General features: G+C 45.7%; 1 protein-coding gene across 6 annotated transcripts in view; it reads left to right on the top strand.

Annotated features, from left to right (window-relative positions):
- The window catches only part of LOC144889616 (E3 ubiquitin/ISG15 ligase TRIM25-like), a 111,320-nt gene that overhangs the window by 62,902 nt on the left and 21,696 nt on the right, over positions 1-26,722 (top strand). For 2 of the 6 annotated variants that reach the window (XM_078770562.1, XM_078770561.1), the window contains 4 exons: positions 7,099-7,332; positions 10,454-10,476; positions 10,737-10,802; positions 13,231-13,358. In XM_078770562.1, the coding sequence (XP_078626688.1) occupies positions 7,099-7,332; positions 10,454-10,476; positions 10,737-10,802; positions 13,231-13,358 (451 nt within the window). Of the gene's footprint in view, positions 1-7,098; positions 7,333-10,453; positions 10,477-10,736; positions 10,803-13,230; positions 13,359-16,121; positions 16,268-26,722 lie in introns of those variants that run through there. The other 4 variants (XM_078770565.1, XM_078770563.1, XM_078770566.1 and 1 more) reach the window with 3 other exon arrangements.

Below are 26,722 nucleotides of genomic sequence, written 5' to 3'. Positions count from 1 at the left end.
AATGTCCGACTCGGGTGTGTGAGGAAAAAGTGCGCACCGAGGAGTGAGTGCGCTGTCGAGAGTGAGTCGGTCGTAGTGCGTGTGCGAGGGAGCACATGGAAGCGCGTAGTGAGGAGTGTTACAGAGGATGTAACGGAAGCATGCATGCCTGTGGGGAGTGTTACAGAGGATGTAACGGGAGAGTGTGCGCAAGAGGATGCGTGAGAAAGGTGTGTAAAGGACAGGTGCATGAGGAAAGAGTGCGCTGTCGAGAGTAAGGGTGAGTGCGCTGTCAAGAGTGGAGGTGAAAGTAGTGAGAGTGACACGGAGCATGAGTTGGTTGTGACAGGTGAGAGAGGATGTACACCTGGAATGGAAGGAAGCACACCTGGATTGGTAGAGCGTGTGTGGGAATGCACGCTGGAATTGGTAGTGAGACACGTGGTTGGGTGTGCGAGAGAGAGCACACCTGTGGTTGTCACAGAGGAGGTGACAGAGAAGGGGGCGCGAAGAGGTGTGTTGGTGAGGTGTGCGAACGACGAATGTGTGCGAAGGTGTTCGGTGGTCAGGTGTGTGAACAAGTCTGTGAGCGAAAGAACGAATGCAATAACGTAGTACGAGGGGTGTACGGGCGGCGTTGGAGCACCGAGCTCGGTGAGGGTGAGAGGGGTAGCGTATGCATGTAAGCATGCAGGTGAGGCATCAACGGTAACCGGGTTAGAGGTTAGAGCGACTTATAGCCGAATCGGGCCCTCGGTGCGCGTCGGGCAGCTTCGCGTGCCGCGAGGACCAGCGGGGATCCGAACCATGGCGGTTTCGAAAGGACCGCCGTACGTGATCCACGCTGGGCCACGCTTAGAACGGCCACGTCCGTGCTCCGCTAGGCGGAGCGGGCAGCCCGATAGGAATGGTCGTCATGGCGACCCCTTTTTGTTGAGACGTTCCGGCAGGTCGAGATCGGGCCATGGGATGGCTCCGTGCCGAGGTGGTGTGTGGGATCTCGGCCCGGGTAAGCCCCCGTCCCTGCACCGAATGGAGGGACGTATCCAGCCTCTGGCAGAAAACAACCCGCATTCATTGCTCGGCTTTACGAAGCCGAGCTTTGGAAGTCAATTGGCGCACCGAGAGGCACTAGTAAGTAGACTGTGATGACGAGGATAGTGTTTTGGCCCCGAAATTAGAAAAACAAAATTTGATGATTGGCAAAGGATTGGCAGAGTGATGATTGGTAATGGTACAGTGATTGGTAGATGATTGGCAAATTTTTGATTGGCTGAAATTTGGTGAGCAAAATTGGTAGTGGAACGTCCCCGATGTGGTGGGATGGCAACTCTGTCATCCCTCACAGAGGGGGGCAAAGGAGCACTAGTCTTATGGGGTTGATGGCAGTGAAAACTAGCCCGGGAGGGTTAGGATATATCGTGTGTAGGGCCCTAGAAATTGACATTAGGTAACGTTAAGATTAGGTAGTGACTGACACCTGTAGTGGGGACGCAGGTAGTTTAGAGTGGATGATAATGACGAGGGAGCGCAATAGTTTAAAGGGACGACTGGGAAGCACAAGTTTCAGAGGGGAGTAGTTAGATGAGATGATGCCGTGTGTTTGAGGATTGGAAGTGTAGATGGTGAACAGGTGTGATTGCACAGGTGTGCAACTGACAGGTGTATGGAGCAGTGTATGAGAGTGAGTGATGGTGATGAGTGATGTATTGACCGAATGGTCCAGGAAGGAAGGAGGGTGCAGGTGGCACCAGGTGAGTGCACAGGTGTGCACCAACAGGTGTATGGAATAACTGGTAGTGTGGAATATATGGAGTATTGAATGGATGATGGTCGTGGAGTGAGTATGGTGGAAATTATGGAGTGGAGTGGATGGTGCGGAGGTGTGAATTGGGGGAAGAGTGGAGCCCCATCACGAATACCCGGGGCGGGTAGTGTAAGTGTTAGGTAGAGGGTACAGGTAAATTGTGGTTGGATATTGGCATCTGTGGTGCGGGTGGAAGAATGGTGTTTGGATGGGTGCATTAGTGTTGTGGAAATGGCTGGGCGTGTAGCCTGTTAGTGTGTGTAGTTGGATTGGGCACTCCACCACTGTGAGGATGTCGGCCAGGTGAGGCCGCAGGTGGGCTCTGGGAGCCGTTAGAGTTGTTGTGGATGGGGCCCGAGGATCCGGAGGACAGACCCGGGTAGCCCAGTGCCAGAGGGCACCAAGGGGTGACAGAGCCAGGAGGGGCCTTCCCCGGTTAGTTAGGTTAGGGTGAGGAGCTAGGTAAGCTCGGGTGGCAACTACAGTGGTGGAGGTGTGCAGGTGGGTAGACCTGCTGGGAGAGCTACACGTCACAGCCCAGAAATTGTGCAAGGGCACCGGGAGATGAATCGGGGGAGTGAGACCCCAAATTGAGAAGCACCACAGTTTGGTCAATGGGAATTGGTTTTTAGAACCCATAGTGTAAGTTGGCCAATGGATTGGCAGGGAAAGACCCCGGGTAGTGTAAAGTGTGTTAAAGTCATTTAGAGGATAGTTAGGATTGAAGTCTCCTCGCACCATCTGCATCCACTCACCTGAGGTGACAGGTACCTCCACACCATGCGATGTTTGATTATTTTTTATGTGCAAATATTTTGGATTGTGAGACGCATCATGACGTGGGTGTGACATTGTGCTTTATGTTCCATCTCTCCCTCCTTATGAGGGTTGATGATGAATTGGTGATAGCAAATTTTGGCTAGAGGGATTGTGGTGACGAATTTGGAATAGAAGAAATATGGGGAGACGTGACAGTAGCGACGAATTTGTAAAGGTGTAGATTTTGTAAATATGGGGTAAGGGCAAGGGTAGAGTAGGTGACAGGGGGGTGACGTATGGTAGGGACGAGCTTTCTCATTTCGCTCTCCGTACGCATTTCGCCTTGCATTGCCTTATTGATGTGTACCCTTGTGACCTTACCCCTCGGTCATTTGTCTTCCCCCTTTTGTCTCCCACATGACCTGTGCGCCATTGGGCGCCGAGGGGAGCGTGCGTGAGGCCTCCATTGTGCGCCCGGAACTCCCAGAACCAGCTGTCTGCATCGATGCACCACTTTATGGACCACATGTCTGTGGCCGAGCACCACTGGTGGACCCCATGGGTTGGGGCCTGGCCCCTCTGCTGGAACCGGCCATGAGGGCCCAAAATCTTGCTGGCGGACCTTGGCCACAGGGCACCGATGCCCCACAGGTGAACCACACTATTCAGCCCTGTGGGCCATAAATAAAATGGACACATTTGGGCAAGTTTTATTGCAAATAGGCCGCCAGCAAAGAAAATGACAACTGGAAGAAATAATAATAGCCAGCAGAGGGAGCCGAAGAGCAACAGATCACCTGCAGGGTTAGGGGTTGTTGTTTTTATTTTCATTGAACAATGGTGACTGCACCGAGTGGTGCTTGGGGGTGTATTGGTGCGTTTTTGGGTGCTTTCATGGTGCGTCGATGCAGAGCAGACTGTCTTCCCCCCCCCCCCCCCCCCAGAAAGAACAATTACAGGTCCTCGGTTAGTTTTGTAAATAAAAGTAGCGTCAATTGTAAATAATGCTCCCCACCGTCAGTGTGTAGTTTCAAGACCATTCCGCAATTTGGTTAGCTGTGGGCGTGAGTCTGTTAGGCAGGGTGCAATGGAGCAGCGGGACATATTTATTTATGTTTTAAAACTGTCGCACTCAGGGTCAGGTTAAAAGTAGAGGGAACTACACCTACGTGTCACACTAAATAAAAGTTGTAGGCCCGGGACGTGCCTAAGAGGAGGAGGGTGCAGTGTTGCGGCTATGAGGATGGCATTTTTTAAATTGTATTGTATTGGAAATTGTTGTGTAACATTGTTGGATATGGCCCCTTCTGCCTCCAGAGTTGTGTAAAGATAAAAAGGGCGTCTCGGTAGTTAATTCCATCAACACCACATTGCAGGACACGATAAAACCCTTGTTCAGTAGCTTATATCTTATTATGTGTTTTAGAGTAAGGCCTTGTCTTCCATTAGAATGACACTCCATTGCACCAAGTGAAAGAGATAGATTCCCTTCATTCCCATCCCCAAAAACCTCCATTTCCCCCTTTCGTCATTGCCAAGCCTCGATTGACAATTACATCCCCTCCAAAGCCGCCATTGGCCACGAGGCAGGGTTGGGGAAGAAAGGTGGGTCCCCACCTCGTCAGAGAGGGGAGGAGTGAGTAAGCCCCACTCAACCAACCACAAACAAGGGGTTGGACTTAGAGAGGGTGTGGCAAGAAAGATCAAGGAGGTTCGCAAAGGTTGAGGGGCGGGGCATATATAACCCGCTGTGGGACGTTCCCCAAGCAGATGAGTTCTGAGTCTGAAAAGAGACGACCTTCAGAGAGACAAGTGCGCAAGGAGAGAAAGACGCGTCAGACGATTTGGGAGAAAGAAGGGGAGGACCCAAAAGAGCCCGAGACGTGGAGCGACAACCAGCCCCGGCCGCATGCAGCGAGATACGCGTGCCGCTGTCGCCCTGCTCGCTCCCAGCCTGATGAGGCCCGGCTTGCTGTGCGCCCTGCCAAGCCTTCCAGCTTGTGGTCCGAGCTGAACATTCCTCCTTCCAGCCAATCCACTCTGCAATTCCCCGCGTGAGACTGTGTCTTCGTTTGTTCTGTCCTGGGTATTAATTAAGCGTGTTAGGTAAGCTAGTCATTTGCACTGTGTCACCTGCGTCTCATGTCGCCTGTAAATAATCGTGACTGCTCTTTTTGCTTATGTGCGTGTAAACAATAAACCCCGTTACTCTTCTGTACGTCTTCTTCTTCCTCTTTGCATTCGGTCGCTTTAGAGTTTTCCCACATTGAGTAGCTGTGGCGCGATACGGCCAACGGCTGGGTGAATCGGGTGAGTCGGGAAAAAACTGTTCGGCTGCGGTTACCTCCGCTCGGTAAAAGTAACATCTAATCCGCGGACCGTAACAATATATATATATATATATATATATATATATATATATATATATATATATATATATATATATATATATATATATATACAGTAGAACCTTGACTTACGAGTTTAATTCGTTCTGTGACCGAGCTCGTAACTCAATTTGCTCGTTTCTCAAATCAAATTTCCCCATTAAAATGCATTGAAATGCTATTAATCCGTTCCAGCCCGCCAAAAACCACACCAATTTTTTTTTTAATATGCAGTATATATAAAAATATCTCGCGCTTTATATTTCACCTGTATGCAGCATACAAGTTGGCAGGATGGCCTGGACTGGAGGTACGCACACTTGAATCTAAACTGTCCAGCCTGGGTTTGAATCCCGACCCAGCTATAACCTGTCATGTCGGTGTTTCACAGGCAGGGTGATTCATCAATGTGTGTACCGCTAAACTGGGCGCCCCGTTTGCGTCCCATTAGGTGTTGGATGTTAAGGATCTCACCGTGTCTTCCACAAAGAGAAGGCGAGCTATCGCCGGCACTCTGAACAAGTTGTGGCCTGGCATGCTCTTCTCCTCTGCCGTTATATACGTCCTCCTCGGCATCTTTTTCCAGAAGAGCCCTGTCTCGTCACAGTTGAAGATTTGCTGGGGGATGTATCGTTCGGCTTCTATCAGTTCGGCAAAAGTTATAATAAAATCTTCAGCTGCCTTCACATCTGCCTCACCAAGTCGACAACACGCACACCTCGCTCATGTTTTTCGACGATTGCGTGTTTTATATCCAAGCACATCATCCTCTTCTTCTTCTCAGTACTGCCCTTGGCACTCAATTACTTAGGAAATTTTAGGAAAGAAATTTTCCAAAATAACCAACATGCGAAAACAAAACAGCAGCGATATACGGCAGATATGCTTGCACGGCAAGATAACCACGTGACCGGAACCCACCTGGTGGCGGCTGGCGTAAGCTCCAACATAACCAACATGCGAAAACAAAACAGCAGCGATATACGGCAGATATGCTTGCACGGCAAGATAACCACGTGACCGGAACCCACCTGGTGGCGGCTGGCGTAAGCTCCAAAATAACCAAAATGCGAAAACAAAACAGCAGCGATATACGGCAGATATGCTTGCACGGCAAGATAACCACGTGACCGGAACCCACCTGGTGGCGGGTGGCGTAAGCTCCAAAATAACCAACATACGAAAACAAAACAGCAGCGATATACGGCAGATATGCTTGCACGGCAAGATAACCACGTGACCGGAACCCACCTGGTGGCGGCTGGCGTAAGCTCCAAAATAACCAACATGCGAAAACAAAACAGCAGCGATATACGGCAGATATGCTTGCACGGCAAGATAACCACGTGACCGGAACCCACCTGGTGGCGGGTGGCGTAAGCTCGTAACTCAGATCTCGGCTCGCATCTCAAAGCAATAAACCGCCCGAGCGACGGCTCGTATCTCGGAAAACTCGTAAGTTGGTGCACTCGTAAGTCAAGGTTCCACTGTATATATATATATATATATATATATATATATATATATATATATATATATATATATATATATATATATTATCAGTCATTATGTGACTTCATACCATGAGTGAATGGGTGAACCACCATTAAGCTATCCCATCCAGCTGTGCTGTACCTTAATGGGAGTGATAAGCACCACCTGCTACACGGTACATTATCTCTGGTATCCACTCATTACATGGAGTCGCCTGAATGTGGCAGGGAGTAACCAGCCTAATGAGCACACGCTGTGACGTCACAGCGTCACGTACATCACAGCGTGCGCTCATTAGGCTGGATAACTTAAGTTATAATCTGATATGTATATATATATATATATATATGGATAAAAACAAGCGTTGAGTTCAGCCAAACACTCCTGTCACTGTCAGGCTGTGGCTCAACATCCTTCTTCTTGTTCTCTCAACGGTCCATTATTACGTCTCTGACCATATTTTCGTCCCAGAAAGAGCGGGTATTTACTCAAATAAAAGTTTAAATCCTTTGCTTTGTAGATGAGAGTGCCCACTTCATTTTACCTTCAAAAACTACTGGTACCAGTGATCTGATCCTATCAGCCATAATCCATTGTACCTTTTGTTGGATTCTACATTTTCTCAAAGTCTCTTCTTGATTTTGGAATAATTCAAACAATGATTCCTCCCAGAACTCCAGCAGAGATGCTGAGGACAGTTTGGAGGAGAAGCGGAGGTTGGTGTGCCAATTTGTGAATGAATCTGTGGATCTGATGAAGAGTGAAATAAACAAGAGGAAAATGGAGAAGCTTTCTCTTCTTGGGAAGCAGAGGGAGAAACTGGAGCAGCAGATGGAGGATCTACGGCAACGAATATCCACAATGGACACAGCACTACAGGATCTGGAGTCCATTTCTTTTCTACAGGTGTGGTTTATCGCAACCGTATTGCAAAATTTGTAATGTTAAAAAAAACAAAAAAACATCTATATATATATATTTTTTTGTATACAAGATCGAAGCTCGTGAAAGAGCGAACATTAATCACACAGAAAGACAAACCGACACATAAAACATATAACATCGGGAGCGGTAGACAAGATGGGGAGAGAGGGGGAAGGACACAAACACAACATTTGAGAGCAGGGACCGAGAGACATGGAGACATCTGAGATCTGAGAGAGGGCGAGGGCTTTGAGGGGGGGGGGGCATGGGAAGGGGGCGGTGGGAGAGGTATAAAACATATGGACACTGCCAGGACTTCCAGGAAAGAAGTTGGAATTTCAAACAAGGTGGATCTGGGGTGAATTAGCAGGGGTAGAAAAGATCAAGGTTTTGGATGGGGGAAGATAAGAGATGGTGGTGAACAGCTGTTTTAAAGACCTGGAGGGAGGAGTGGGATTGAAGAGAGTGAGGGAGTTTGTTCCAGAGGCGGGAGAAAAGAGGAATGAAAGAGTGAAGGTGAGCAGAGAGCCGAGATTTCGGCAGTTTAACCATCAGAGGGTTGCTGGCAGATCTTGTGCGACCTGTAGGAATATTTGGGGGACAGAGCACAGAGAGAGCCGGGGGTGGAAGGCCAGAGAGGAGTCGGTAGAAGACAGATAGACCACCTACCTGCCTGCGGTGACTGAGTGAAAGGCCCTCAGAGATAGCTTCATCGCGGGAGAATCCAATAATTCTGAAAGCTTTGGTTTCAACAGCGTGAAGCCGAGCTAGGTGTGAGGCAGGAGCACCGGCCCATAGGGGAGAACAGTATTCCATTGAGCTGCAGATGAAAGCCTTGTATGTGGTGAGGAGCTCAGGTGTGCCGAGGAAGGACTTTGCACGACAGAGGATGCCCAGTCGGCGACTGGCTTTGGAGGCCAGCTTGGAAATGTGGTTTTCCCAAGAAAGATCATGGCAGATAGTGAGACCCAAAAGCTTGAGTGACAGAACTTCTTGGAGAGGATTGTTGAGAAAGTAGATGGGAGGGTTGTCCAGTCGATCTTTTCGGAGAGACATAGTAAGAGTGTGAGATTTGTCAGGATTGAAAGACATGTTCCACTTGTTTGACCAGTCTGTGATTTTTTCAAAGTCTTCAGAGAGTGAGGAGGCTGCAGACTGCCGATCTGAGGGAAGAGGAATGGAGCGGCAGAGAGTGGAGTCATCAGCAAAGAGATAGAGAGGATTTTCAAGAGAGTCAGAGAGATCATTGATGAAGACCAGAAAAAGCATGGGGCCCAGAACCCTGCCTTGGGGAACTCCAGCCTGAACAGGAAGAGGAGATGAGAGAAACCCATTCAGGGCCACACGTTGACGACGACTAGAGAGGAAGTCCGCCAGCCATGCGTGGAGATTTCCATGGATACCAAAGGAGGAGAGTTTGGTGAGTAGACCGGGGTGCCAGACCGTGTCGAAGGCACGTGATATGTCGAGGGAGACAGCTCTAATTTCCTGTTTGGCATTGAGGACCTCCATCCATTGTTGAGACAGCAGACGCAGCATGTCCAGAGTAGAGTGACCTGGTCTGAAACCAAATTGATGATCAGAGATCAAGCCGTTGGAGAAGAGGAAAGATTTCATATCCGAAGCAATGATGGATTCCATGACTTTGCTGATAATTGGGAGAAGGCTGATTGGTCTGTAGTTGCTAGGAACTGTTTTTGCACCTTTTTTGTGCAAAGCGGTGATGTTGGCTGATTTCCAAGCAGATGGTAGTTGACCTTGAGCAAAAGAGAGGGTGAAGAGAACAGAGAGAGGGTGAGATAGAGCGGCAGAGCAGGATTTTAGGACCCGTGGGCTGATGCCGTCGGGTCCAGTTGCAGAATCAGAGTCGAGGGTTGACAGAAACTTTTCCACCTTGTCAGGAGGAAAGGACACGGAGTCCAGGAGCAGCAGGGTACGACTGGGTATGGTGGGTACAGAGAGGGATGGGTTTGGGACACAAGATTTAGAGGCAAACACAGAGTTGAGGCATTCAGCTTTTTCATGTGCAGAGTCAGCTGTGTAGCTGTATAAGGTAAGGGAGGGGATGGAGGGGGAACAAACACCAGAAACGGATTTGACCAGACGCCACCAGGATTTGGAAGAGGGAGACAGATAAGAGAGTTCGGTCTTGAGAACGGAGAGATATTGTTTCCTGGCTCTCCTGAGGGTTTAGGGGGAGTCTGTCACTATTCAAGTATAAGCTTTTAGTTGAGGCCTTGTTACATGTCACGGTCGATGGTAAAGGTGCAATATACGATACAATGGTTCAAAAATGATTAAATAAATTTACTTGAAAGGTGAGTGAATGCATTTCCAGGTGTGTTTATGTCATCATGAAGTGAGATTTAGGTTTTATCACAATGAAAGTTTGGGATAAGAGTGAGTTCATGTCATGGTCGCCAAAGCAGTGATACAGCACGATTACCTGGTCACTGTTGAGGATTTCAATCATTTCATCCAAGGATTTTATCCAAGGGATGCTCATGTGGACCCCCAGGTACCATGCCATCATGGCTCTCATCATGTGCTGGATCATCGCGATTATTTTGGTTGATCCAGTGCCATGTTTATCCAGGTAGTCAAAGTTGCCTGTGTGTATCCACCTGGAAAACATTAGTATGAATTATTGTCAAACAACAACTTCACATACTTTGTTCCTGAACAATTCATTGTTGTTCATGTGAATACTGTTTGGGTTACAGATTTACCTTATCGGGTGTTTTTACCAAAGGGAATTGAAGTACTGTTTCAAAATTAAAATCAAATTTATATTTTCCTTTTCAAATTGAAAACATCTTTGGTTTATTACCCCGTGCACGCGAAGCCTCCATCTCTTAAACTGTGACTCAATGCCGTCATATTGCAGTGTATATGGTGATGTTCAATATTGCCTCAGGAACACTAAACACCTGGATATTTTTAATGACGATCTTTAAAATCATCATTTTATTAAAATTGAAGAATGTAATTGAACACTGTGTGGGATATCGTGTTCTGTGAACTCTCTCGTATTTATTAAATAAAAACAAACATTCATTCATTCAAATATCTTGATCTCATTCTTTGTTTTCTTCCTTTTCAGGGTTCCAAGGACCTGCTAAAAAGGTGAGACTGCATTGGTATCCGACACGTTATCAGCACATTCGGATGTTTTTGACCCAATTGTGTTTTAAACATTTAAATATATTGTTGCGGTTTTGTGAATAAAGGATGACCCCCCCGCCCAGCCCCCCTTGTAGGTAGTCGTACCACAACATGTAGCCTCGCTTTAGTTCAGTTATGTCTTTGTAAATGTAAGCATAGTCTCCTTTCCTGTGTTAGTTTGCGTTGAGCAGGCCAGTGAGTTCGGTGTTCTTTTGGGCTAGAATGCCACGTGCTAGGCCTGGGACAAGTCTGGCAAGGCCGAAGAGAGGAGCTGCAGGGAGTGGCCGGTAAGCAGCGAACAGCCAATCAGAGCTCAAGGGGAGTGGCTCACAACGGCAACGAGAGGAGGGGCTTGAACATTCGGGTAGGGCCGGGGCGGAGCCATAAAACCCGTTCGCTTCGAGAGATCCGCAACAATATTTAATAAATAATAAAATAAGTCAAAATAAAGGGAAACTTTGAGAAATGAGGGTTGGGGAAAGAATTGAGGATGAGGGAAAGAATTAGGGTTAGGAAAAGAATGAGGGTTTTGGAAAAAATGAGGGTTAAGAAAAAAATGAAGGTTAGGAAAAGAATGAGTGTTATCGAAAAAAATGATGGTTGGGGAAAGAATGAGGATTTGGTAAAGATTAAGGGCGAGGAAAAGAATGAGTGTGAGAGAATGACACACGGAGTGAACAAGATGTAACTTATTCAGGTTACTCAGTTGTCCTCGGGAACTTGATTCTTTTCCTCCCTCGATTTTCTTTCCCATTTCGGATCTATAAATGAAATGTTTTTGGCTGACTAAGGGCGGAGGTCATTATGAAGTTAATTTGTGTTATTAATTGGACAGAAACTTTAGTAAGCCCCTTAAATCCTCATTTGAGTTTATATTGTTTTGTTCGTTCCTTTCTGTCCTTTTCTTTATTCTTTCCCATCCTCATCACCTTAAAACTACTGATTTCTAAATTGCTGAGATCGATTGTGTTCATTGATAAACTCGAAGTCTTGAACATCCTTGAATATTCTGTTCTGCGAATTTGCTTGTGTTCCACCTGGTCTTATTGCTTCTCTCCATCTCCATCCGTGATCTCTGCTCACCTTCTTCTCTCCATGTCCATCCGTGATCTCTGCTCACCTTCTCTCCATGATCTCTGCTCACCTTAGTCTCTCCATGTCCCTCTATGATTTCTGCTCACCTTCTTCAACTGCTCTTTCTAATTATTCCTCATTCACTTCCAAACCATTTCTAAAGATAATTCATAAAACACCTTACCCCGCACTTTCTTGAGAAAAGGACATGGAAGGGTCTTTTAAACTCTTGGTTTGCGTTTCCGAGCACGATCTATATTTCTTTGTCTGAATCTCGATATTTTCCAAGGTTGAAAGCATGAGCGGCAAATTTGATTGGTCAAGATAGTGGAAATTTGCGTTTCTCCAAATACTGCTAAACTTGAGGTTTTTGGAAGTGCCAACAAGGGGATTTGTTTTCTACAGTGTTCAAAATATAAAACGCAAGCTGAAGTACCCGGCGTTGCTCGGGGAAATTCAATGTAAGATGAATATTAAAATATAATATGTATTTTGAAATACTAATGGGTGCCAATTTGATTCATAGAACTGCATGAAGAAATGAATGTATTTTATTTGTCAGATGTCAGGCGCCCCTTTATATGAACTTTTCTGGAGCATTACTTGGTTCCTCCTAAGAACACAAGGGTACTTCAGCATGCACACGAGATTATTTTGAATGTCCCTTCTTTTCTATAGTTTGCCACATGGCACATATGATATAGAGGGGCCTTTTCTATACCCCTGGCATTTTTCCCCAAGAATGCTTGTTATCTTTCCACTCATCAACTTTCACAATGAACATCCCACCCAACAAACGTTGCAAAGTCAGAGAAAATAAACAATTTCTTACATGTGGAATCATAGGTATGCAAGTGTTATCCATGCATGGAATGCAATATACTGTCTAAGACAACAAGACAAGTGCTTCAGTAGATAGTGTGCATCAACATGAATTACAAAGAGATTGATGGACAATGGACAAATACATGGTTTATAACATTTGAACCTGGATACATGAATTACATGGAGATTGATGGGCAATGGACAAAGACATGGTTTATAACATTTGAACCTGGCTTCTCTGCATCTCGTACGAGGACCTCAGATGGGAACACCAACAGATGGTAACAAACATTACTTCTGAGAATGGTGTTGTCACATGTCCTGCCGCAAACACCTTGTTGGATTATTTTCACCAAGGTGTTGTCTCTGCAGACAGATGGTTTTCTATCCCATCACTTCGGAACTTGTCCTTTGTTCTGTCCATCTCCTGTCAGGAAGCCGAGCCCAGGACAAACTGACTCACGAAGTCTGCTTCTTGCCTCGTGCTCTTCATCTCATCTTTCAATCATGTCATTCATCATTGATTTATTCTTTCCCCAACGCACACCTCATTCTCGACAACCCTCACCGACACTCTTTCCATCCTGTTCCTCAGTTTTTTCCTACCCGTTTACTTTATTCTCGATTAGGCTCCTCTAGAATCGAGACTTCTGAATAAAAATACAAATTAATCCAAAAATTCACTCGATCTATTTTCTATTTTAATTATTTCCAACTCTTTTACAGATAACTTGTTTTGTTATGTAAAAATGTATTATTTTAACAATATTCTCTCCAAGAATTTCTAAAACTGATGTTTTTCCTTTTTATTCCAAGGCTCGAGACCATGTCAGACTTTAAATCCGTGAAGAGTACACCGCTCCCAGTTCTGGACTTCTCGAAGGAGGAGAAGAATTTGGACGGGCTCATCACGCTCAATAAGAACTTCCTGGAGAAGATACAGAGTGAGTGACACAAACTGGACATTTCATCAAAAAAATATTAAGGGAACACAAAACGTAGCACAAAATGGAAGAGAAACGGGAAGAGAGAGAACGGCACTCATTGGAGAGCAATTGCTCCGCCAGGTGAACAGTTTACGTTTTGTATCCCAGAGTAGACCAGAAAATCACAATACAGAATCACATTTAATCAAAATCATCCATCCACAACTTTTGAGATATCCTGCTATATATTGTATCTCCCAATGGTGAAGCATGACTTTAAAAATTCTACGAGTTGGATCCAGATCCGGATTTTCACCAAAATTGAATCGGATCTTCCTTCTTACACACATAACCTGTCCAACAAGTTTCGTCTAAATCCGTCCATAACGTTTAGAGATATCCTGCTATATGCTGAATTTAGCCCCATCACTCAATGTTGAGGAATCACTGAAAAAATAAATAATTCTCATATCCGAATTCATATTCAGATTTTCACCAAATTCGAATATGTTTGTCCTTGTCAGACACCCAACCGGTCCACCAAGATTCCTCCAAATCCGTCCACAACTTTTTGAGATATCCTGCTGTGTATCACTTTTGGTCCTATCTCCCAATGGTGAAGAATCGCTTAAAAAATTATACGAGCCGGATCCGAATCAGCATCTTCACCAAAATATAATCATTTTGTCATTGTCAAATACGGTACATCTCTGCCAAATTTCGTCCGAATCCGTCCACAACTTTGTAAGATATTTTGTTCACAAACGGACAGACAGACAAACAGACAGACAGGGGTAAAAACATAACCTCATAACAGACATCCACCTTTGGTGGTGGAGGTAAAAATTCTAGAAAAGGAACAAATGATAGTTTTTTATTGTGTACCACATCATGCATCAGGATGAGTGAGGTTACAGAGTGTAAAAAGCAAACATGGTTTCAGTGGGGAAACAGGTGTACACAACAGGTAGATGCAACAAGCAAGGTATCCAACAAACAGGGGAAAACTAAAGATGGGAGGGGAGGAAATATCTGAAACCACGGGGCTTGGGAGAGGTAGGGTTCACAAGGGCAGAAATATTTACAGGTAGTGATGGGAGACGACATGATGTGTTGGTGTAACAGGAACGTGAAGTCCCTGGAAGGAAAGTTAGATTGAATCATCCCCGGAAAGCAGTTCCGCAAATCAAATAAATGACTGGATATTTATATTAAGTAGAGATTTTGGGAGTTTGATTCGAAGGAGTTACTGTAAGAGGGGATTCATCCTCGATATATTAGAGATGGTCGGAGATCTAAGAGAGCAGAGGGATCAAGAATGGAGGAAATGGGTTACAAATCACACAAACAACAGGCATGAAGAACTAATGTAATGTGTTAGATGGGGTGATGTAATAGACACTGGGTGAAACGGCGGTAAAACCCTGAATCAATTTATTTATACACCTTTACCCCTTTATTCAAATTGAATTCATTATAAACTTGAACACGATAACACAAATCACCTTCATAATACCTCCAAGAACCATGATATATGTCAACATCGAGCAAGAGATAAATTTTGGTCGTGACCCCGAAGCCGTTCTATAAAGAGGGAAACAAAATGGAAGAAAAATAAAAGAATGAAAAGGAGGAAATATGGAATTTTAAATAATCTGCAAAAAGGAGCAAGGAAGAAGAACCCTGTTTCCATTTCCCTTCACTTCCAAAGATTTATCAAGTTGTTCTGATCCAGCTCCACCTTCTCCGGATGCTCCACCGGCATCGGCATATTAGAAAAGACCGGCATATTAGAGAAGAACACCGGCATATTAGAGAAGAACAAAAACTACAAGATGTGAAATTTTCTTGGTTTATGTTCACGAAGATGTTTTTATCTTTTAACCAAATAGTTAAACAAGAACTGATACATTCAAAGTACACCGCCCCCCCATGCCAAATAAATAAATAGTGTAGGCGCAGTACTGCATAAGTGTAGTTTGTGAAGCCCATCCATGGACATCAGCCATGCAAAGATCAATATCGCTGATGATGATGATGATGATGAGAGGGAGTGCCACGTGAGAGGATGAAGAAGAGGCCACCGATATGCTTCTGCAAGATGCCGATTGACGCTGTGTTCTATGGTGATCAATAAAGCCTCCATCTCCTCAACTGTGACTCATCGTCGTCTTAGTACAGTGTAGTCATGCTAGTACAGTGTAGCCATGCTGGTACAGTGCAGTCGTGTTAGTACAGTGCAGTCGTGTTAGTACAGTGCAGTCGTGTTAGTACAGTGGAGTCTTGTTAGTACAGTGGAGTCTTGTTAGTACAGTGGAGTCGTGTTAGTACAGTGGGGTCGTGTTAGTACAGTGGTCGTACTAGTACAGTGTGGTCGTACTAGTACAGTGTGGTTGTGTTAGTACAGTGTAGGTGTGTTAGTACAGTGTCGCCATGTTAGCGCAGTGTTGTCGTGTTCGTACAATGTATTCATGCTCGTACAGTGTAGTGGTGTTAGTGCAGTGTGGTCGTGCTGGTACAGTGTAGTCATGCTAGTACAGTGTAGTCGTGCTAAACTTCCAGATTTTTAAAGTGATCTTCCGAATCATCATTTTATTATAAATGAAGTAAAAACTTAAACACTGCATGGAGTATCATGTTCTATGAAGTCTCAGGTTTTTCAAGTAATGATTTTGAGCGATGGAGGATACACCCTCTGGAGCTTTATTTGGAGGCCATTTTGATTTGCTTTTGCTCTTTGTCCCAACTAAAATCTCGTTTTAATTTTATCCTTTCCTATAGGTTGGAATTCCAGCATGGATTCAGGAAATCAAAGTATTGTGATTGGAAAAATCGGTGATGAAGCGAATGAGGAACTAAAATATTGTTACGGATCTCAGAGTATGGCACTCCCGTTAGCAAGGGGGGGTTAATCCCCTCGTCTTGTTAAGCTGGCCGTCTCTGGTCCTGGAACTTATAGCGCTCCTTTAGGGGGTGAGATTGGCCAGGGTGATTGGTCAAAGGTGATCTCCCAAATACATTTGCCAATCTCTCCGCAAAGCAGGGAGATAAATCCCTCTCGGACCACGGATGTGATGGAATTGTCGAGCGGTTTAGCAATCCGCGATCCGAGCCGTTAACAATGAGACTAACCCGATTCCAAGCGTTTCTGCCAAATCGTGCCACATGTACTCAATTGAGGAAATCACGAAAGCGATCGGATGTAAGGAAAAACCAAAGTAAGGAAGAACAGGTATTTATTTACAATAATGAAAGAAGAAACGAAATGCAAGAATGTACAGGAAGAAGAAGAAGCAGACACAGGGCAGCCTTAAACACTCATCTTATCATACGCCCAGGACAATACAGACAGACTTGCACGAATGGGGAAATGACAGGAAGGATTGGCTGGAAGAGGGAGAAGGTCCAGGTAGGTAGCAGGGCTGGATGGTCTGGCAGAGGCATGGCGTCGAGGTCCGCTCCAGGTCCACGCTCCGGGCTTGAGGCGAACAGCGAGCGCCAGCTCCGTGTCTCGTTTGCACAAATTTGCCCCCAATTCCAATTCCTCATCAATCCCTCCTAAGGAGGAAGAGATGGAATTACAGACACAATGTCACACCCACGTCAAGATGCGTCTTCCATCCAACCAAACACTTACAAAAATTCATGGTGTGGAGTCTATCACCTTGGTGAGTGGATGCAGATGGTGCGAAGGGATTTTCCTCCAAACTATCTTCGAAATGACATTATCATTGTTTACTCTACCCGGGGTCTTTCCCTGCCAAACCATTGGCCATCTTACACTATGCGGTTCTAAAAATCAATTCCCACTGACAATCTGTGGTGCTCTCCAATTTGGGGTCTCACTACCCGATTCTACTCCCTGTGCCCTCTCACAATTTCAGGGCTGGGTCGTGTGGTGCTCCCAGCAGGTCTGCTCACCAGTACACCTCCGCCACCATAGTCGCCTCCCGAGCTTGCCTGCTCCTCTCCCTAACCTATCTTGGGGAAGGCCCTCTGGCTCTCTCTCCCCACTACCGCCCTCCTTGGTGTCGGGCTACCCGGGTCCGTCCCTGGATCCACGGGCCCCATTGATCTCTAACTGGCTCCCAGAGCCTACCTGCGGCCTCACCTGGCCGACAGCCTAACAGTGGCGGAGTGCCCATTCAATCATCCTCACTAACAGGCCACACGCCCAGCCATTTCACCTTGCCAATGCACCCATCCAAACACTTCATTCTACCCGCGCACCACAGACGTCAATATCCACCACAATTTACCTATACCCTCTACCTTACTCTTAAACTACCCTCCCCGGGTACTCGTGAAGGGGGTCCACCTTTCCCCATTCACACCTTCGCACCATGCACTCCCACTCCACATTTTCCACACTCTCACTCCCCACCATCCATTCCATACTCCATTCATGCCAGACCATCTATTCCATTCAACCATTCTCACCTGTTCTCATACACCTGTGTTTCACACTCACCTGGTGCTCACACACACCTGGTGGCACTTGCACACCTGGTGCTACCTGCACCCTCCTTTCCTCCCAGGCTTCTTCATTCACTAACACAATCACAATTGCACACTGCATCATCTAATCTGACTACTCCCTTCTGAAACTCGTGCTCCCCATCTTCCCTTATACAAAGCACTCCCCCGTCGTTAGCATCCATCTAATCTACTCTATGTCCCCACTACAAGTATGGTGTCACTACTTAAATCTAACATTACCTATGGTCATTTCTCTAGTTTCCCTCTCCGTTTATCCTAACCCTCCCGGGCTAGTTTTCACAGCCATAACCCCATAACCTAATGCTCATGTGCCCGGGCTTGATGGGAGGGATGGTAAAGTTACCACCCCTCTACATTGGGCATCTTCCATCTTCACTCCCCCAGTCCTCTGGCATGATGACCCCCCCCCCCCCCATTAGAGGTACTGGGTCCCGCCTCGGCATCTAAAGCCGAGGCAATCCACGAGGGCGCCTGCTCGCCGGTGTAAGGTCTTATCCGGTCGGCATGGACGATCCGAGGGAGGGCTTGTGGCCCCATCTTGATCTTAACGACCACGTCACAGACTTGCGACAGGACGACCCCCGGGCCTTGCCAGGGAGAGGTGAGTTTGTGGCACCTACCCTTCCGCCTCTGGGGATTGAAGAACCAGATCTTCATCCCCGGAGCGTACTGGCTCCCCTGGCTCCGGTGGTCGTACCTGCGCTTCATCTTTTCCCCTGCCAGCTGGAGGTGGCGGTGAGTGAAGGCATGGACCTTCTCCATGCCTTCCTCCAGGTGACGTGCATAGCCCTCCCTCGGCAGGCTATTTGTGATGTCTGGAACGGGACCGCAGGGCAAGTCGGCGGGAGACCGCAACTCCCGCCCATACATGAGCAACACTGGACTGCATGCGGTGGCCCCGTGCTGGCTGGTTCGGTAGGCCATCAATAAGTACGGGAGATGTTCGTCCCAGTCATGCTGACGGGTGGTGGTGAACAAGGCCAGTTGTTGGACCAATGTTCGATTGAACCTTTCCACCATCCTGTCAGATTGGGGTCTTAAGGGCATTGTCCTTGTTTTTCTAATTGACAGGAGTCTGCACACATCTTTTAGTAATTGGCTTTCAAAATTTCGTCCCTGATCGGTGTGCAGCTCCTGTGGAATACCATGCCGACATACAAATCCTTCCACGAAGGCCTGTGCTACCACCCTGGCTGCTTGGTTGGGGAGGGCATAGGCCTCCGGCCACTTGGTGAAATAGTCCATTACAACGAGAATGTATCTGTTACCTTGGTGGGTGCGGGGTAGTGGACCAAGAATATCCATTGCGACTCACTCAAGGGGGGCCCCCACCTGGTGTAATTGAAGGAGGGCCCTCATACTCCGTGCTGGTCCCTTTTTGGCAGAACAGGCGTCACATCTCCGACAGCAGTCCTGTATGTCGTGCCCCATATTCACCCAATAAAACCTCCGACGGACCCGAGATGTTGTCTTTGTCCTGACCAAATGGCCGCCGGAGCGGGTACCATGCACCTGTTGTAATATGATGTTCTTAAATTTGTCCGGGACTATCACCAGCCAGGAAGTTCTCTGAGGGAACCTCCACCCACTTGCGATACAAGATGTTACTTCTCAATTCCAGGGTTTGCCACTGAGCCCAATATGCCTTTGTTTGCACCCTGAGGGGGGTGACCTCTTCCCCATTAGGTCTCTGTTCAATGATTTTTTGTCGTTCTTGTGAAGATAGTTGAGTTTTACCTTTTTTAATTCTTTGATTGCTTGTAATTTATGAGACTCCTTTTGAGCATCTTTTATACTCTTTATAGCACCCACAACTGAGCCCACGGCAGAAGCAGTTGAACCAATTAGGTCTTTATGTTTAAGGATGGTTGCACCAATACCCATTAGAGTATCAATTATCCCATCTCCTTTATTTCTAAATTGATGTCCCACACCCCGTTGTCTCTTTGGTTTATAATAACCTCTACCCATACCCTTACAGTATGGTGAAAGGAACATCCCATCCCCTGTAATTATTTTATATTTTCCCAACTTGTGTTTTCTCACAATAACCATTATTTATTGATCAAAAAAAACTTCACGAAGGTGAATTCTGATGGATATAATTTCATCATTAAAGGATATCATACGATTATCTTGGTCAGTTATCCTAAAATTTACTCTGTATATGTTTTTTCCTGAAACAGGTAAATAGACAAGATTTTTTGGTTCCATATTAAATTTATAACCAATCAGGGTTGAGTATGCACTGAATGAAAATATTGTATTTGTTCTTATTCCATCGTTATAAGCACCATCAATCAAATCACAATTAATTAATACTGAATTTATACCGGAGGATATTTGAATGATATTATCACTGTAAGACGTCCCGTTAGTTTCAATCTTTTTTGAAGAGAAACCCAATAGGGATCTCGTGAGATCTTGTCGAGGCGGTCACGGTTTTTCGAAGCTGTTCCTCGATCCTCACGCACGCTCGAAGTTAAGTAATTGTCACATTTGTATTTTTGTCGAAACTGTATTTATCTTACATGTGTGTACCTTTTGCGTGTCCCTGGGAAGATTATTATCGGTGTTAATCTTTCATACCTGTAAAAAATAGTCGAGTATTTCGCGCCACGTGGCCTAGTTGTTGAAGCTTCCGACCTTGAGGCCTGGTTCTCTCCGGGCATCCAAAGCGGTTATTTTTTCATTCGTGTGTTTGTCAAATTTCAACTCGTTATTTTATCGTCCTTGCGTAATATTGTTTGTTTATCGTTACTTTTGGTTTGAATTTCCTGTAACTCGTAATTAATTAATCGTGTTCTGCTCCGCGTGTGCGGCCTTGTACCCCCATCGGTGTTTGTTTACTTAACTCCACTACATCGTGTTTTGCTTGGCTCTTAGTTTTTTCCCTTCTACCCCGAACATAATACTCTTTGTCTAACGTTTTAAATCCCCACCCCCCCACCCCCCCCCCCCCAAAACGAAAAAAAAACCAAAAACATTTATTTTTCCTTTCTCCACGTGTGCTGTTTGCCTCATCCTGTACTTTCTGTCCAGGTGTGCTGTTCGCCCCGCCCCCATTATCTCCTTGCCATCCACCTTTTGCCCTGTCCACGTGACTCGTGGTGGTCCCTCTCGGCTCTCCCCCTGTTGGTACTTTGTGCATATAAGATTGTTTACGGTTCTGTTTTAATATTATTTAAATATGTATAAACTTTCCCCTTCAGTGTTTTATTCAGTGGTATATTACAACACGCTGTTTTTCTTCCTATTTAAAAGGCTTTTTCCAAATTCCTCTCCATCTCATTCCATGTCAAAAAAAAGAAATTCAATCTCTTATACGTCTCCCTCACTACATGGTCTAAATTCACATTCATTCCACCCCTCCTCCATCGTTCTGAATCGGATTGCTAACTTGAAAATCACAACAAACCCAATTTGTTATCAATGTTCGTCTTTCATTAATCATCCACTTTCGAAACTCCCCTCTTGCCCCTCCCATCCAAATCCCCCCCCTTGCACCTACACTCCTAAACTCCCCCCTTGCCCCTCCACTCCTAAACTCCCTACTTGCCCTTCCCCTCCTAAACTCCCCCCTTGCCCCTCCCCTCCAAATCCCCCTTGCCCCTACACTCCTAAACTCCCCCCTTGCCCCTCCACTCCTAAACTCCCCCCTTGCCCCTCCCCTCCTAAACTCCCCCCTCACTCCTCCCCTTCAAAACTCCCCCCCAACCCCTCCCATTCAAATCTCCCCCCATACCATTCCTCTCCAATTCTCCCTCCTCCCCCCTCCTCCTCAAAGCTGCCTCCTCCCCACTTCGTCTCCCTTCTATCTCATACCTCCACCTCCCCCCCCCCCCCCCAACCTTCTACTTTCCTCTGCCTCCCCCTCAAACAACCCCTCACTGTGCCTCATCCCTTCACCATCAAACCTTTCATCCTCCTCATCCTTCCCTTTCTTGGAACTCTTCTGTAATCTCTGACACACTATCAACTGCTCTCCCTACCTCCCCCTCTCATCCTTCATCTTACCCTACTCCTCCCCTCACCTGTCCTGTACCCGATGCTCCCCCTCTCTCTTCATTAACGGTATGGACCTCAAACATCCGGGGCCTTCGCTCAAACCTGACTGATCTCTCCATACAGGTTGCTTCTGACAATCCAGACTTGATCTGCTTAACAGAGACTTTCCTCCTTCAAGATGTCTCTGATTCCTTAATATCTCTTCCTGGTTACTCCCTCCTCCGGTATGATAGACCTGAGCCTCGTCCTGGTGGTGGGGTGTCTATCTTTATCAAAAACTCTCTTCCTCACTCTCCTTGCACTGCCCTCTCTCCTCCTCACCTCCAGGAGTACCTCTGGCTACGGCTTCCTCTCCACTCCCACCTTTTGTTCATATGTGTTCTGTACCGTCCCCCAAACAGTGATGACTCCATTTACATTTCACTGTCTGACAACATGGACCAACTTCTATCCACTCATCCCAACTCTCTCTTCCTCATATGTGGTGACTTCAACTGTCATCATGCCAGCTGGTTGGGTGTGGGTTCCTCTCTCACCAGTCATGGCACCTCAGCAAAGGACTTCTGTGACTCACTGGGATTGACACAATCTGTCAATTTCCCGACCCAGATCTCAGCCAATGGAGTATCTTCTCTTCTCGACTTGGTTATGACAAACTTCCCTGCTAATGTCTGCTGCTCTTCTTCTGCTCCAATCGGTTCTTCTGATCATGTGCTTGTCAAAGTGGACATCTCCCTGGCCATTCTCAGAGAGCCTCCTCAGCGTCGACGAGTCTGGCATTTCACTCAGGCCGACTGGGACGGTCTTCAAGCAGCCATCAATCGTCTGGGAGGGTCTCCCATCTCCACTGCCTCTGACATCAATTCTTCCTGGGAATTCTTCCAAAGCAAACTGCTCTCTCTCATGCACAGATTTATCCCATCTCGTATTCAGTTGTCTTACCCTTCCTCCCGTCCATGGTACACTGAATCTTGTGGTGAGGCAGTTGCCCTGAAACAACTTGCCTTTGCCTCTTGGAAGGCAAATCCAACTGAAGGCAATCTCAGTTCCTTCCACCAAGCTCGGAACAAGTGTGTGTCTACCCTCAGGAGTGCCAGGAAGCACTATCTCTCCACACTCAAGAATGAACTCTCAAACCTGTCTCCTTCCTCCAAATCCTGGTGGCGTCTTGTCAAATCCGTTTCTGGTGTTTGTTCCCCCTCCATCCCCTCCCTTACCTCAAATGGCCACACAGTTGACATCGCATGTGACAAAGCCGAATGCCTCAACTCTGTGTTTGCCTCAAAATCTTGTGTCCCAAACCCATCTCTCTCTGTTCCCACCCTTCCCAGTCGAACCCAACTGCTCTGGGTCTCTGTGTCCTTCTCTCCTGACAAGGTGGAGGAGTGTTTGTCTAACCTCGACTCTGATTCTGCAACTGGACCAGACGGCATCAGCCCACGGGTCCTAAAATCCTGCTCTGCTTCTCTATCTCACCCTCTCTCTATCCTTTTCACCCTCTCTTTTGCTCAAGGTCATCTGCCAAACATCCTGGAAATCAGCAAACATTACCGCTTTACACAAAAAAGGTGCAAAAACAGATCCTTGCAACTACAGACCAATCAGCCTGCTCCCAATTATCAGCAAAGTCATGGAATCCATCATTGCTTCGGATATGAAATCTTTCCTCTTCTCCAACGGCTTGATCTCTGATCATCAATTTGGTTTCAGACCAGGTCACTCTACTCTGGACATGCTGCTTCTGCTGTCTCAACAATGGATGGAGGTCCTCAATGCCAAACAGGAAATCAGAGCTGTCTCCCTCGACATATCACGTGCCTTCGATACGGTCTGGCACCCAGCTCTGCTCACCAAACTCTCCTCCCATGGTATCCATGGAAATCTCCATGCATGGCTTGCGGACTTCCTCTCTGGTCGTAGTCAACCTGTGGCCCTGAATAGATTTCTCTCAACTCCCCTTCCTGTTCAGGCTGGAGTTCCCCAAGGCAGTGTTCTGGGCCCTGTGCTTTTTCTGGTCTTTATCAATGATCTCTCCGACTCTCTGGAAAATCCTCTCTATCTCTTTGCTGATGACTCCACTCTCTGCCGCTCCATTCCTCTGCCCTCAGATCGGCAGTCTGCAGCCTCCTCACTCTCTGAAGACTTGGACAAAATCACAGACTGGTCAAACAAGTGGAACATGTCTTTCAATCCTGACAAATCTCACACTCTTACTATGTCTCTCTGAAAAGATCGACTGGACAACCCTCCCATCTACTTTCTCAACAATCCTCTCCAAGAAGTTCTGTCGCTCAAGATTTTGGGTCTCACTATCTGCCATGATCTTTCTTGGGAAAACCACATTTCCAAGCAGGCCTCCAAAGCCAGTCGCCGACTGGGCATCCTCCATCGTGCGAAGTCCTTCCTCGGCACACCTGAGCTCCTCACCACATACAAGGCTTTCATCCACAGCTCAATGGAATACTCTTCTCCCCTATGGGCCGGTGCTCCTGCCTCACACCTAGCTCGGCTTCACGCTGTCGAAACCAAAGCTTTCAGAATTATTGGAATCTCCCGTGATGAAGCTATCTCTGAGGGCCTTTCACTCACTCACCGCAGGCAGGTAGGTGGTCTTTCTGTCTTCTACCGACTCCTCTCTGGCCTTGCATCCCCAGCTCTCTCTGTGCTCTGTCCCCCAAATATTCCTACAGGTCGCACAAGATCTGCCAGCAACCCTCTGATGGTTAAACTGCCGAAATCTCGGCTCTCTCCTCACCTTCACTCTTTCATTCCTCTTTTCTCCCGCCTCTGGAACAAACTCCCTCACTCCCTTCAATCCCACTCGTCCCTCCAGGTCTTTAAAACAGCTGTTCACCACCATCTCTTATCTTCCCCCATCCAAAACCTTGATCTTTTCTACCCCCGCTAATTCACCCCAGATCCACCTTGTTTGAAATTCCAACTTCTTTCCTGGAAGTCCTGGCAGTGTCCATATGTCTTATACCTCTCCCACCCCCCCCCCTTCTCATGCCCCCCCCAATGCCCTCTCCCTCTCACAGATCTCTCGATGTCTCCATGTCTCTCGGTGCCTGCTCTCAAAATAATGTTGTGTTTGTGTCCTTCCTCCTCTCCCCCATCTTGTCTACCGCTCCCGATGTTATATGTTTTATGTGTCGGTTTGTCTTTCTGTGTGATTAATGTTCGCTCTTTCACGAGCCTCGATCTTGTATACAACAACAAAAAAAAAAGAAAAAAAAAGAAGCTCTCTAAACGAATTTTCAATCGTAAAATCAACTTTATAATTATTTTTAAGTTTAATCGTTGATTTTGAAGTGTGTTTTTGAATATCTATTGCAATATTTTTTGGTTCATCACCTTTTTTCTTTCATAAGGCGAGAGACTTCTGAAGATATTTGAGAAATATCGTAAGCTCCGGGTGAAACGGTTATAGTTTTATATCCACTTCCTGGATTATAACTAAACTTGTTGTTTTTCTCTGTGATATTAAAAAGGGTATTGTAAGTCTCCATTGACAACAAAGAAGCCTCATATTCTTTTGTGGGGTCAAGTTGTAGTGGGTAAGGGAATGAAGCTGTGTAATCACTCGTTGTGAAATTAAAACTAAGAATTGTGCTTGTCATCTTATTTAATATCTCATAAAATATCTTTGTATTGACATTTATTAATTATTTTCATGTTCATCAACTGGTCTAAAATGGCTGAGGCTTCATTAAAACAATTGTTGTTTCCAGCCTTCATACTACCCAACAGCAATAATAGTCTATTAACTAATTGTGATGGGTCATTTGGAAGAAAGCTAACACCCGAACCAAGCTTACTTAAAGCATCAATAATATGTTTCTCCTTCTCATTCTTCTTACTTTTACCAGCAACAGAAACTCCATAATCAAGTGCATTTAGCAACTCAATATACTCTCTATCTTCCTCTCTTTCCATATCAAGTGGTTCCTCAAAATATTTTGAACCGCTGAATCCGGAGTTTGTTGGAAGAAACATTAATCTTGGAGTTAAATCAACATTTGGTTGAGCAGAACTTAAGAACACCAAATTATCATTAAATATCAATAACTTTTCTTTCACAAGATGGAACTGTGCTGGTTCTTCTGTTGGAATGAGACCTGCTCTGGTTTTTGAACCCACCGAATATTCATTGTTTTGAAGAGCTTCCACAACATAATTAGGGGGTTGATTTACCTCCTCAAGTTTCCTAAATAATCCTTCATCATCATATTCTAATTCTCCAAGTTCTTGCTCTGTCATTTGACTAAAATCTTTGAGCATTTGAAGTTTTTTCGGAGTTAATTCTAACATGGGAACTGAAGATGAAGTCGTTTGTTGAGTTTTTAAAAGTGGTTTAAAAAATTTCTCTTGTTTTCTTTCAAAGGCTTCTTCACCAGTTAGTTTCTGTCTCCGTTTCTTCTTTATCTCTTCCTGTTGCTTTACAACTTTTGAAACCAACTCTTGATGTTCTTTAAACTTTCTTGCTCTTTCTTCGGTATTCATCTTCTGGATTTATTTATTGAAAAATATCATTTCATGAATTGTGAAGGTCAATGGAAAAATTTTCCTTTTCTTCGTCATTATAGTAAATGTGTTGAAATAAATCCTTTTCTTTAAATATTTCATCAAATTCTTTATTGGTATTAAAACGAGTTGTTATTTCTTCTTCACTAATACTTGTATCTCTGCTTTTCATACGTTTGCGTTGAGTCTCCTCATCGATATCAAAACCGAATGATAAAATCTTAACTCCATCACCACACAAATGTTTAATAATTTGTCTCATTCCTTCAGGATTAGTTCCTAAAATCCCAAGACCATTAGATTTTAGTAAATTTAACTGACTCTTACAATGTGAATATTTTTTAGAACCA

The sequence above is a fragment of the Myxine glutinosa genome, chromosome 1 (assembly GCF_964187855.1).
Source record: "Myxine glutinosa chromosome 1, kmMyxGlut1.1, whole genome shotgun sequence".
Classification (NCBI taxonomy): Eukaryota; Metazoa; Chordata; class Myxini; order Myxiniformes; family Myxinidae; genus Myxine; species Myxine glutinosa.
This window is presented reverse-complemented; position numbering and strand designations above follow the sequence as displayed.